This window comes from Eurypyga helias, unplaced genomic scaffold (genome assembly GCF_000690775.1).
Source record: "Eurypyga helias isolate BGI_N326 unplaced genomic scaffold, ASM69077v1 scaffold15456, whole genome shotgun sequence".
NCBI classification, from domain to species: domain Eukaryota; kingdom Metazoa; phylum Chordata; class Aves; order Eurypygiformes; family Eurypygidae; genus Eurypyga; species Eurypyga helias.
This window is the reverse complement of record NW_010258657.1, coordinates 8,383-22,508: the sequence shown is the minus strand read 5'-3', so window position 1 is coordinate 22,508 and position 14,126 is coordinate 8,383. Positions and strand designations below refer to the sequence as shown.

General features: G+C 43.8%; 1 protein-coding gene across 2 annotated transcripts; it reads right to left on the bottom strand.

Moving 5' to 3' along the window:
* Positions 1 to 225: 225 nt before the first annotated feature.
* On the bottom strand, positions 226 to 13,658 carry ZBTB1 (zinc finger and BTB domain containing 1). Of its 2 annotated transcripts, none has more exons than XM_010154430.1 (2): positions 11,744 to 13,658; positions 226 to 912 (listed from the first exon to the last, which is right to left on the bottom strand). In XM_010154430.1, the coding sequence occupies exons 1-2, from the start codon at positions 13,633 to 13,635 to the stop codon at positions 876 to 878; spliced, it is 1,929 nt and encodes a 642-aa protein (XP_010152732.1). In that variant the 5' UTR covers positions 13,636 to 13,658; the 3' UTR covers positions 226 to 875. The 2 variants fall into 2 exon arrangements, with proteins under 2 accessions (XP_010152732.1, XP_010152733.1); XM_010154431.1 differs by having other exon boundaries at positions 296 to 912; positions 11,916 to 13,658.
* Positions 13,659 to 14,126: the final 468 nt, after the last annotated feature.

The following is a 14,126-nucleotide window of genomic DNA, read 5'->3' as shown; positions in this document are numbered from 1 at the left end:
GCCCATTAATTTAGCTGGAAACATTAGGATTCCTAACGCGCTCAAATCCGAACATGAATGCCTGATTCTCCTCTTCAAGTCAGATTTTGCAAGGCTTAGATCCAGAACAAGGCGTACCTCATGCCCTGTGAAGATTATTTTACATTCACTCATCTCCTTGTTGGCAAAAATATTTCACTGTTCTTGTATTAAGACCAGAGCACCAGTCTTTACTCTCCTCATGCAAGCACTGTGGAAGGTCCTCTTCAGCTTGCAAATGATGATCATGGCAGCAGAGGGAATCAGGTCAGCTGGGTCTTTCTCACCATCCTCTCCTTTCTCAGGGACCCTCTGTCCTCAGTTTTTAAGGGTTTTTTTCCTCCTTGTACTCCAGATTAAATTTTTTCCTCTGTTTTAACACTTGATAGTTTAGCATTGCAACTGTTTGAAAATACCTAAGTTTTAGTTCAGAGGCATGCATTTCTAGTATTTGACTAAAATCTAAATGGTTTTTGACAGACACTCTAAGAAGCCTCATTTCAGAAAAGGAGCACTCCAGCACATGAAGAGCAAATTCTGCACACGCATTTTAGTGCAGCCCCTAACACCTGGCATCTGCCTCTTTCGGCTGTCTGCTCCATGAAAGGAGACTCCAAATTTGTTTTAACAGGTGTAAATAATAGTCACAAGGAAGTAAGGTTTATAATACAGAGAAGAGTCCAAAACAACTTTTACTGCATGTTCTAATTTGACTGCTTTGGTGCCTTTTGCGACTGCTGCAGTATGTCAAAAAAGCAAAGGTGGTGCCAATTCAGATCTGGCACACGCGGTTCTGAGTTTTTATGAAATCTTTTGCCGACCAGTTCTTCCTCATGTCTTCTCCAAACCTGGTTCTCTCAGTTGTTCAGAAGCTTAGAAGTCCCTATTTCACTACTGCCATGCAGAAAAGAAATGCAAGAAAAATATTAAAAGTCAGAAGCCCACACTCCAGTACTGTATTTGCTAGCATGATGTGGCCCCCCCCACCTCACGATGGCGCGGCTTTGCTCTAAATACCCATCCTTCAGTTACAGTCAGAGCACCCACCAGTCAGGAGTTCTGTTTACAAGCCCTTCGGCTCACCTCCTTCAACCCCTACCCCACCAAAACACAACTTCAACAACGTTTTGATCTGGTTTCAGAAACTTGCCTTTGTTTCTTTCTCCTTTGCCTTCCATTTTCAAAACAGCTAAAGATTCGCTGAAAAAAAAACCCACTTCCCAAGCCTCCCAGACGTTATTTTTGACACTGTATGTGTTACTTTCCAGCCGTGGTTTATGGCTTGGCTTAGTGGATGTTCAAAAAATTGCACAAGTGTTATTTCCCCTCAGCTTGGACTTCTCGTAGCTTGGAACACCCCCACCCTGGAACACTCAGTGCTTCATATTTGCCTCTGTTTGGGTTTAGTTACTTTGGGGTTTTTTCCCCTTGCCTAACTCAGAGGTAACTCTTATGTATTTACTTAATCCCCCTCCCCAAATTCTTGATAAATGTTATAAATATTTACAATTCCTGTAAGTCTCTTTTGACCAAACCGATTTATGACAAATATGAGCACCTTTGTACCCGATACAAACAGTCAAGAAATTGGAAACATGTGGATGGAACTTTCAAAGACAATCCTCATGGGTTTTTTTTTCTTGGTACACTGACTTCTTTCCCTGGATATGTAAATCACATCGTGCAAAGTATACGATTGTCCTGCTTCTGGACAATTTACACTTCAAGCTTCTATGCACACTATGGCAGCTCTGGAACAAGTGGTTGTGTCTACACTGAAGAGCAGCGAAGGCTTCAAGGCTGCACGTGAAGCCAGGTTTATGAGCTGTCTGCATTACTTACCTGCTAGAGCATCCTCAAGGCCAGCTCAGGGCTGAATTTGAGAGGAAAGCCTTGGGAGTAGTGCTCCACACTACAGTGTGCATTATAGGATGCCCCATGTGACACGGCGGCCAGGCCCTCACAGCGTACGCCAAGCCCAGAATTGTCTGTACATTATCTGCCCTCTGTGCCACGTCCCGCACTTGATGATGGGCAAAAGAGCAATCTGGGGCAAACGGCTTTTCTTTCGTGCCAGGAGAGCGATGTGAACATGGGGAAGCAGGTCTTGGGCAAACTGCTAGCTCAAAGTACTGCTGGTTCTGACAGCAAGTCCATGTGTCTTCCTAATACGTTCTTCAGATCTTGGAGAGGACTTCACTGGGCTGATGCTGTTATCTCCAAGTAGCTCTTATCTGACTAGCTCTAAGGCCAGGAAATGCCCTTTTTGTTTGTAAACTAGCAAAGGAGAAAAAAATGTATTCTAACTACAGTATGCACGTGAACATTACTCTTCCCCAGGCAACATCAGTGTTTAAATACCGCTGTTCGTCAAGAAGCCGGCCTGCATTTCACAGTCCAAGATCTCCCTTATTTGCGGACCATACACCGCTCACGCGGCATGACTGAGCCTCTTCACACCACCACCCTCAATACACCGACTGTGCTGTGTGGGACCACCTCTGAGTGTGGGAAGGTGGGTTGTCTATGAATATTAAATTACATTTTTCTGATGAGACTGCAAAAATACTGTTAATCAGTGCCAAGTGTGGCGGTGTGGTGCGCCTACGGAACTGGGAACACCAGAGAACTGCTGGCATTGGTAATGGCTTTTAGACCACAGTAAACTAGATCAGAGCTAAAATGCTGGGCCCTCCTCCCAGACTCTAAACTCCTCTAGCTATCCTAAAAACAGAAGTTGTTTTAGGAATGCACAGCTGCAAGAGGTTCTGCTTCACTCTTCACACAGTAAACTCTGCTCAACTGTGGAAACGTTCTGAACGTTTTAAATAGAAAAAGGCCTGTTTCCAGTTAGCCACGAGATGGAGCTCGTACCTCCCCGTCCCACAAACTCATCAACATCTCCAAAGTTAGAGCACTCCAGAGATGTTACAAAGGATGCACTTTCTTCCAGTTCATAAAAGTCTGAGGAAGTCTGTGATTAGCAGGATGTTTACAAATAAAAGGAGGATCTGGAGACAGATCAAAGATAACCCTCCAGATGCGGCCTGAGAGCAGGTTCTATACTAATAGCATCTGCACGGGTTTGACTGTTGCATGAAGGGGTTGAACACGGCCCATCTCATCGTGTATTACGAATGCTTTTTTAAAGCCTAACGCATTTGTTAGAAGTCTGAAAATTTAGCCAGCTAAGGACTTGGAAAAAAACCCGAAAAACCAACACCCCCCAGCTAACAAAATCTTCCAGGCTCCACTTAAAAGAGAAGCACCCACTGGGTTTTTCCTTGCCCTGCTTTCTGCGATGTAAAGGGAATCAAGAAGCAAAGATAAGCGCTGTCCCAAAATCTGAGGATGCAGTACTTCAAGCTTAGTAAACAGGAGCAGTAGCGCTCAAAGCTTCTTCTCTAATGATCTGATTAGCTCAGATGGTCCAATCATACCATATATACTTTTCACTGAGAAGTCTATAGCTCATCCAGGATCTCGGTGACTTTGGCACAGCCCCAGCGACTGGGGAGAAAGGCGGTTCTGAGATAAAAGATTGTGGTGTGTGAAATACACTAAGTTAATGTCTATGTGTTTTAAGGGACATCTTTGTTTTGACTCTCTGTAACAAACCAACATAGCTTGTGAGGTCTGGAAGGCCGCAGACTATTCCTACCCTCATAGTAGCGCTCTGTTTGAAGCCAGTATTTCTATTTGGGGTCTAAGCCACAGTGAACTCAATCAAATAAACATTCTCCAAAGGAAACTGCCTTTGAACTATTTAACTCTTTGCACAGCAAGCTCAAGCTGAAAGAACTTAACAATTACTGTAAGATTTCTTGTGTCTTAACATATTTTTCAGTTTTTAAGTCACTGTTCATCGGGATCTCTCTCTTTTCTGGCAAAACTGACCATGTTAGCAACTGCCAGTAAAATTTAAGTGAAACAAAAGCCCATCTGAAAGCAGATTAGGTGGGGCTAATCCTCATACTTCCACACACACAGACTATGCCAGTGTCACGTTTTACAGCAAATGTAAGTGTACACAGATTATATTTAATCTACCTGATAGCAGTGCAGCTCAGAGATCCCAGCTTTCTCCTGGGCTGCGGGAAGTGCTAAGAGTTTCTTCATCAGTTCCAAGGGATCCTACCCTTTATTTCCTCCTTCTACAATACTACTGTATCTATCCTTTTCCTGATGGAGGGACATTCTAGATTTCATCTCTTAAAATGTTTCTGCTTTGTATAAATAATTAAATAACCAATGGCTAGAAACAAAAACCTCAGCAGTTTGGTAGTTTGGAGTCTCTACCAGTAGCTACCAGTAGGAACCCCATAGGCAGGGAGGAAACAGAGGCACCATCTTTAGCATCCTGAATAAATGCTCCCACATTGACTTGTGTAAAAGGAAGGAGCGTAACCAATACCAGAAGTATGGTGTATCTATTGCCAAAACCAAAAGTAATCTATGGTATTCAGCAAACTCTATTTTTAGCCACCCTATCTGTCTGCATTTCCACAAACTTTCATGGTCTTGGGGCTTTTGCCACGGAAAGAAGGCCATTATATTACTTCTCCTGTTCATTTTCTGGGGAGTCAGAAGCAGAAGTCCCTTTGGTGACCATCCCCAGTGTAGTGGGATGGTTACCTAAAAAAGGAGAGAGTAAGTATTACTGAGCTGTGAAGGTTCAATTGAACATGTGAGAACTGTTTAAAAAAGGCAAGTTCTTAGCCCTAGTCATTGCTTTAAAGCAGGAAGAAAGCACATCTTCCCATTTAAAAAAACAGAAGGCCAATAGAAGAGCCAAAAGGATGAATTTTTAAAATAGCCACCTTGTCATCAGGAGAGATGGGGAAAGACTGATTTTTGCATCTTTTATGCTGGCAACGCTGCTGCTGTAGAGACGTTGGCAACTGCTGACACTGGTGGCACTTTGCCTGACAGACAGGTTGAGAAACCAAGTATTTGCAGACAGTCTTGATTTCCAGTGGATTTCCCACAATCCACACAGCTTCAAGGAATGCTCTCTTCTCATTCCCTGTCAGAAATCTTGGGATGTCTACTGAACCACAAGACTTACTTATCTGAGATCATCTCCTATTCGCAACCAAAAAAAAGTACACCCCAAAATCTCATTGATGCAAATCGCAGATGAGTACAAACAGCAGCATCAGGACTCTGTAAGAAAGGGAAGTTCTTAAACAGCTCTGAAAGGGCTGGGGGCTTTTTTTTCTCTCATAAGAAAGGCTAGACACAGCATTGTTTTGGTGATTGTAGCTGCAGTAAGAATTACTATAGTTTTAGTATACCAGAAGGCACAGAAAGGATTAAACCTTTTCATTTTCTTGCAAGAGAAATCAAAGATTCTGCCCACTTCTGAAATTCTAGGTTCTTGGAGTGGTGTGTGCCACACTAGCTATGCAAACAAACAGGCCATCAAAATCTGGCCTTGGACTATGCTGATTTCTCGTCTCGTAATTTTGTTTGGTTCCCTTGAGTACAGGAAGATGTTTTTAAAGTTTCCTATTTTCAACTACTTTTATATAGGGAATGTGCACTGAAGAGAGTTCCTCTAAAAGCACGATGCCCAATATTGTTTTCCCACGAATTAAATAAAAAATCCCACCCCAACCCTACAAGACATCTGAGGGCAAAAATGACCCGCAGAAAGATCCGAGAGCATTTCTCTTGTGAAGTTGGCACTGGTTATTCAAGTACATGAAAAAGAACATGGGCTGTTTGTTTCAGGGCTGAGTATTTATTGTCACGATGAACTGAGTCCTGAGTCATGAGCTCTGCTGTGCTGTAACAAATTAAAATTTGTCTTTCTCCATGAAAAAATAAAATCACAATTAATTCCAGAACTGTAGAAATGACTGTAAAAGTGGCAGAAGACACTTAACTTATAAAATGTGTCCTGTTTTTTGGCATCCCCCCCTTCACAATCTCACCCTACTAACACATCTCAAGAATACACTGCACATCAGTATTTTCAGAGTTTTTTGGAAGTTGGCAGAAAACACAGAAAACTGGTTTATAGCCGAGAACTACAGAAAGGTCAGCTTTTAAAAACACATTCCTAATTTCTAGCCTTCAGCAGACGTTATAAAGTCTAATTAGTCATGCTTCATCCTGTAGGTCTTTAAGTCTGTGACAAGCATCAAACTAAATGAGAATGAGGGAAGTCAGAATATTTGATTTTTTTAACCCTTTCGGATGAGGAAGCACTTAAATCAGAAGCAGGCACATGGGGATAGTAACAGACACTGCCAACATCTCCTTAACTAACGCAAGGAATTCTCCCGAGCTTTCAGTATTGGACCAAAACCGAGATGACTGTCTCCCCTTATCGCGACACCCGGAAGAGCACGCGTGGCGAGTGGCGGGGGACGCACGGCAGGAGAGCAGGGCCCAGCTGCCGAGCACGTGGGCAGCACAGCTGCATTGGGGCCCACAGCCGGAGGGCATAAGACCAGAGGAAGGTGGGAGCCATTCCTGGTGTTTGGCTGCCAAGGGGCCCAGCTCGTTCGTGGCATCAGGCCAGGCCAACCACACGAACCCAGTGGCGTGGGGTGCGACGTAGGCTGTTTCAAGAAAGACTAAGAAAGCTCCAGAGCATATTTGAGGGGTGAGCTGAACGCAGGAAGGTTTCCAGCCCTCATAAAGGGCAGAGAGCATAGACGTGTCTCATTTGTATGTAAGAGGCTGGGCTGCCTTTTTTCCTTATCAGGAAATAGGAGATGAACGTAAGAGTCCAGCTTCGATGAGGATGCTTGGGGGAGACAGAGACCAAGTTAAGCCCGAGATGTGCTCGGAGTTCTGGCACAGCTCCTTTAAGCAAAGGAGAGCCCCCTTCCAGCCACTCATTTCTCCCCTCATGCCACCCCTTCTATTGTGCTAGCACAACATTTGACACAGAGCCGGAGAGGGAAACACAGCGGGGAACTGATCCAGCCAAAAAATAGCCCCACGGGGAATAAAAACAGCCCGTTGTTTGATTCAAGTTCATTGTGAAGCTATATAAACATGTGCTTTTTGACAATGGAGAGGGTGGCACACGTGGGAGTCGAGAGCTGAAATGAGGTGGGGAGGAGAAGGGGCTGATGGTGCTCAAGGTGGCACTGCCTTCAGGAGCAAACCTACATCCTCAGCAACAGCTGAGATACTCTCCACGGTTTAGCACTAGGGTGTTCAAATACGATAGTGCAGTCAAAGTACTAACTTTTGTAACAGTGTATATTTAATATATTCTCCAGGGCAGTACATTTTCTGTCTTCAGCTTTGAATAAAAAAATATGTTGAATACTATTTTCTCCATTAACTGAAAACATTAGAGAAGTCCCCTAAGAAAAGCATTAATTGTTAGAATCCTGTGATATTCTGATCTATTCAAATCAAGATTTCTCCACAGACCTATTGGCTACAAATATCATTATACACAAATGTAAATACTCTTTGAATTAACAAGTTGGCAATAAGCATTTACAAGTGTGTATATATGTATTTTAACACCTGAAACGTCTCCTCTGAAATGGAAAAAAAAGCTGTACTGCTTTTGTGATATTTTAAATCTCATTCCAGTCTTAATGAATTCCCCCTTTTCAAGTAAATCCTGAAAGCTAATAGCTAGGCTGGCTACTTGTAACCACTGCCAAAATGAGGAAAACAACAGAACAGAGAGGTCTTCCAAAAATAAGAATAGCAACTCAAAATTTTAAGTCAGAGCATCCAGCAGATCTTTTTCTTTCTGGCTTTGCCTTGTGCAATGCGATACACGTAAACCTTCACTCTCAAAGATCCTCAAGTGCTTTTACACTCTGACAGTCCACGTAGCGCAGTAAGGAGATACAAAGGAACTGTTATGATGACCAAGAAGTACAGGTTTGTTAGAGGAAACAGAGCAGTAAATAAAGTATTTTTGCTTCCCATTCCCCATCTTTCAAGTAACAGCAAGACTTCTAGGATATCATAACTACAATTGTTTGGTTGGGTTTTTTTCAGGTGTGCTTTTATTCTGTCTCCACAGTAATATTTATTGTGGTAGGAGCACTGAAACACCATCATTTCACTCTCCTGCAGATGTTGCCACACCCTGGGGACAACACCCTTGTCCTCAGGAATGAACAGCCCCAGCATGCCTCAGTACCCACCCTTCTCCCTGGTACACAGCAGCCAAATTCCTCCTGCCACTCCAGGCCTTTCCTTCAATAGTCCCATGCTGTTCCCCTGCATGCTTTTAAACATCACCATAAACCCTCTCCCCATCTACCTGCAAGCCAGGCTGTCTTGCTTATGCCTCAGTACCTTTAATTTGTTCTCCTACACTCCCACCCTGATCACTTTTCAGGCTACTTCAGTCATTCTGGTTTCCTCTGCCTACAGGAAAGTAGATCTGCCCTTAAGCTCCCCTGATCTTCACTGAGCCTCAGTCTGGACATTCATACACGTGAACTCCAAGGCACTGGGTTTTGTTGCACAGGAACAGGAAAAAACATAAATGCAAGTTCAGTCAGAAAGGTTTAACAAACTTCCCTTTGAAAGGCTACTACACAGCTTATGACTGAAAAACAAAGGTATCCCAGGGTGTTTATAAAGTTAGGTAGTACACATAAATACCATCACTCCCAGTTCCTCTGTAGTTGGCAGGTCCACTTACACTAGGAAGTAACTCCTTTTGTGAAAGCTTTCTGGGTCAAGTTCAGACCAATACACTGTAAACAAGGGCTCCTGACCCTGAGCTGGGGCCTCCATAAATCACCCTTCGCTGTATTCAGGAACGATCTCTTAGTTCGCAGAGGTCGCCTCCTCCTTTTCAACAAGGTCTTTGATGGAGGCTCTGCTGTGCCCCTGCAGCCTGTCCAACGCAGGGGCTGGCTGTACTTGGTACGCAACCCGCGCTCCCAGTTCGTGCTGTAGTGAGCTCATCACCCGGGCCGACAGCTCTCCCAGCCAAGCTGAGTCATTCTCACTCTGGTCTCACAGGCGTCTACAGGACATTTTATCCACTCCTCCAGCCGCCCCCTCCATGCCACCTTTGGGATTTGCTTCCCACCGCACAGCTCTAATCCTGCCCCCCTCGGCCTTTCCAACTCCCTCCCACTCAGGATCTCCTCTCCCACGCAGCCTTCCTGTTCCCTCAGTGGCATAAGACTCTTCTGCCAACTCCTAGAGTTCTCCTTCACTTCCCTTGGCTGCTTTTCCCACTCCAGCCATAGAGGACACCGTAAGGGGTACCCTGCACGTCAGAATTGCTGCGTGCAGCGTATTAACCCCCTAACTCTTACGCTGCAGCGCTTGAGTAACCACTTTATCCCAGAGATGATCATTATAGTTATATTTTTTATTTTCTGAAGAGTTTATGATCACCTTTAGCGCTTATTCCCGTGCTAAAAAGCGTTAAAATACCGATCCTGCTTATTCTTTGAAGTCTTAACACATTGAGCTTCAGTCTGGGATGGGATGCGGAATGTGGAACAAATCCTAAGAAGGGGGAAGCTCTGAATGCTGGAGTGCATTCATGTCTGATCTTTTCAGCCCCAGTGTTTTTCAGGACTTGGTTGCCTTCATCATCACACAAGCTAACACTGGACTGAGCTGTTACACAAAACACTACAGGCCCAAACTGCAGCCAAAGCAGTCAGTGCCCGGGGAGCCAGCTGCCGGCTCAGGACTGAGGTCTGGTGCCAGGGTCCTTCTCCATCACTGCAGCACACGTCTGCCAACCAAGAGGTGTTCTAATGCACGCTTAGAACTGAATAAATTCAAGGCAACTCATATGACTTTAAACAGTTACAGTGGTGATTCTGAACTGTATTAATTTCTCTGGAACAGTCTAACGATAAACCTCGATACCCCTTGTAAACCCCAAGAAACAACAAGGGATCAAAACTCAGCTCTGACAGCGACAAGTGTGTGAAAGCCCTGGACAAGACCCTCAGTTCCTGGCTCCCACCACTGGTGCGCAGGGTGACAGACTATTTCATTCGGAAGGGACCTACAATGATCATCTAGTCCGACTGCCCCAATTGCTGATCTGAACTGCTTTCCTCCCTCCACGGGCCAGTGGAAAATAGCATTGCTACCCTCTGCGATAAAGTGAGATCTGCCAGGAGAAAGTATGGCTAGGTTTTATTTTTTTAACAGTTTTCTCCACCATTACATATTAGAACCCTTTTTGCCCCCACCCCACACCCCCCTTAAAAATCATGCACTTAAACGTTTAGACAGCTGGTGCCTAAGAATCAAAGCCAGTCGTTCTCTCAAAGGCCAAACTGCCTCACTGAATTGATGTCAGCTGGTACTTAGTAGGATTTTTAAATGCAATTCAATTACGAGACAAGCTGCACAGATTAGGGCTATACTAGAATCAGAAAGGAATCTTAAAAGGCAGATAACGTCTTTACATTTATTAAGAAAACTCTGTAGTCTTGTTATATTCTTGTTGAAAAACAGAACATTCAGAAAGTATCATGAAAACAAGAAACAAAAAAGCTAAGGTTCACATGAGCCACACTCCCCCTTCCCCTCCCCGCCCAAGCAATGGGCCTATCTTCACCCCCATCCCACTTTAAACTTTCCAACGCAAGCAGCAAGGCACCATTTACAGCCAGGCTGAGAAATGCAGTCTTCAGTGCACATGGCCATTCTGCATTCCTAGCAAGCCTCCACAGCCACTCGTCCCTTGCGTATCAGAATAGGCAGGTTATATATATATATATACCCACGCAGGTACAGACAGAAAACAAAAGGCCAGTGTCAGTCGTACGGTTCTGCTAGGACTTCAAGTCTGGAAAATGACCACTCTGCTGGGAACTCCTCCGTTATCCCAACAGTCATTAACTCCCTTTCCCTTTGTGCACACCAGTCCACGTCTGCAAGGTTTAACTGAGCCTACGTGCTCTCTCCCCTGGGATGCACGTTCCAACAAAGCCAAGAGGACCGGGGCAGCCAGCTCTTACAGCTGCCCTTACAGCAGAGTCAGAGAGCAAAGGATTACTTCTTGGCATTGGGGTTTTTTCTCATTTTGAAAATTAATTTGGGGATTATGAACAATTATGCTCTTGCATGTTAATCACTGTGATCTAAATTTTTCACATGAAGAAACAACACGTGGAGATATTAAAGCACTCATCTTATGGACATGGATCCGAGAACTGTTTAATAGCAGTCAGTGAAGGGGTAACATTGTGCTTTTAATCTACAGTTTAAAAATAATGATTTGTATATCTACTTAGTAAAACAATAAAATTAAGAACAGAAACTGATATTAGGAAACAGTGAAAATGTAATAATTAAACACATGATGCTTTTCAAAGCTATATACTTAATGAGCCTAAATAGACACCTATGGTTAGGAGGGTCTTAAAAAAAAAAAAAAATAAAAAAGAGACTTATTTTCAATTTTTTTTTTTTCAATTTTTGTCTACTATACTGTATGCCTTGCTTTGGTGTTCTCTCTGCTGCCAACTTAATGCTTTAGCAGTATGTTTACGCTTATGTTCTTTTCAAATGCTTGGCATTATAGTGAGATCTCATATCTTTCCTCAAATTAAATTTTGCTCCACATACTCCACATGTATACAGGTGAACATCCATGTGCTGCTCCAGTTGCTCATTATTTGGGAATATCTGAAAGCAGACCTGGCATATAGTCTCTCCAGCTGATAAGTGAGATATCATATGCCGTACATGGTCATGTTTTCGGAAGTTTCCTTGATCACAAATGGAACAGACATACCTGGCCATGCCTTTGTGCATATCATTGTGGAGCCGCAACTGGCGCTCTCTTAAGAACTGCTTCCCACATGTCTGACAAACAAACTGTTTTTCCTTGGTATGAACGGTATAGTGTTCCCGCAAGTGGCAACGCTGATAAAATCCTTTCCCACAAAGATTGCAGAAATGCTTACGTCTGTGATCCCTCTCGTTCTCTTCCATCATGGAGTTCTTGAACAGATCTTGCTCCAGGCAGTTTGACATATGTTCAACCACTAGATTTTCAGTTTCAAAACGCTGACCGCAATTAGGGCATCGAAAAGGACAGGCAGAATGCTTGTATAACTGTTTTTTTTGAAGGCTGTTCATTTGGAAATGACTGTCCCTGAAGTCCTCTAGCATCTCTGCAAACATCATGTCCCTTATTTCTGACTGCTCCTCGGGGTTTTCTTCCAAGTCCATTTTCTCCTCAGCATTTCTGATCCCGTTCATGGTCAGATCCTGGGGTTCTCCACAGGTCTGCGCATGGTCCTGTAACTGCTTGCCTTTGACCAGTATTTGACCACACTTGCCACAGGCACATATATTTTCTATGTGTTTGGATAAATAATGAGAGGACAAATCTTCCTCGGTGATTGTTAGCCCACAGAGCTCGCAGGGAGCGTTCTCCACATCTTCCTGCACCGAAGGAGCCTTCCTGTTAAGGTGCCGTGGACTCTTCAAACACTTTCTTTCATCCTCATCCATGGACAAACGGGGTTTTAAAGTCTTCCGAGCATTTCTCTTCTCTCTGATCTCTTCCTCAACGTAGTATCTGTAAAGCGGCTCTTCCTGCTCATCATCTAGGTCGTCGTTGTCAGAAGACTCATTGCAGTCTTTATCTGTCACCTTAATTATATTAAAATCCTTCAGCTCATCTACAGGATTGTCCTCTGGTTCCATCTTGATGATAATTCTCTTCCTCTCAGAGGCTCTACTTCCTTCTTCACCTGATGTCTCAGAGGCAACTGTGCTGCTTTTCCTGCTTGTGATGTTTGACACGGGAGACGAAGAATCGTCCGCAGCTTGGCTCGAGTCCCCCTTGCACTTCTCTGTCTGTGTGGAGATCATTTTAGAAGTAGAGTCCTTTTCGTTAAAGTCTACTTTTTCAGCACTGTAGTACCTGGCACTTTGGTAAGAATGCCTGTTAGTGCACGTTAACACATGCTCATCCAGTAGCTTTTCACAGCTAAAACTGAACCCGCAGCTGTCGCAGGTGAAGCTCCTTCCAAAGCGGCGCGAGTGGGACACGCGCTCTTTCGTGTGAGAGAATTTAGATGTGGTGCTTTTTTTGCAGACATCAAACAGTTGTTCGGGGAAGCTGCTTAGCTGCAAAGCTTCTTCATCAGGCTCTTTGTTATGGGATGTATTTACTGTTGAACTTGGCGGCTCCATGCCCCACCTGTTTGCTTCGCTGCCATTTCTAGCAAGCGTGTCTTCATACATTCTCACGCCAAATATCATTTTACTATTCTGGGTGCTAGAAGCAGAAGATGAACATTTTAAACTAGACGAGTCTGTATCCTGTATATCTTCTAGACATTCAGGTACATTATATAGCTGTAAATAGTTCATGGCCACTTTAAACTGCTCAAAATTGGCAGGGGCTGTCATAATTTTTCCCAAGTACATGAACTGTAAAATGAGATCAAAGCATTCAGCGCTAATCTTCATGTTGCTTAGATTCAGCTGGGCTGTAGTGTGTTGATGGTTCATAAAAAACATCCTAAAATAGGAGCTGCAGGCAGCAAGAACTGCTTTATGTGCTTGAAAATAAATATCATCAATAGCGATACAGCAGTCGCACAGAAAGCCCCACTCTCTTTGGTTGTTTAGCTGCTGAAGGACATAGTTGCTGTGGCTGGTCCTTGCCATCTTGTACTTCAATTACAGCCCTGCATAAACAAGAAGACATCTGTTAAATCATAAGCACAAAAAGCAAAACGTACTTAAACAGAGGGAAGAACTGCCATCTTTTACTTCTCTAGATCTTCCTATTCTCACACTGTTTGTGGTACAGCTTCCCGTCTGGAAATCTTTGCTGGTAACTACCACGAACACTGATGCCAGTGAAAACATCCGTAATTCCATGTTCTTACCACGAGACTTACAAGACTAGTAAACTAATAAACATAACCACCACGCATGTCAATCAGAGCAGCGCTGCTAGAACATAAATTAGCAAAGATATCTCAAAAGTCCTACAGCCAAGATTTTCAGATAGGAATTCAGCATGCAGAACTTCAAAAACTTCACAGGGCAGACTTCTGTCAGATGGCCCCAGGACAACACCTACCAAGGTAAGCTGACTGCAAGAAACCACTCTTCAGTCTCAACTTGCCTTTGTCACCTGTCAGGCCAACGGA

Coding starts and splice junctions, on each gene's coding strand:
- ZBTB1 (XM_010154430.1), bottom strand. CDS start 13,635: ATGGCAAGGACCAGCCACAGCAACTATGTCCTTCAGCAGCTAAACAAC. Junction 913..11,743: donor ATGCACAAAGGCATGGCCAG/GTATGTCTGTTC, acceptor TCTGCATGGCAG/TAGTGAAATAGGGACTTCTA.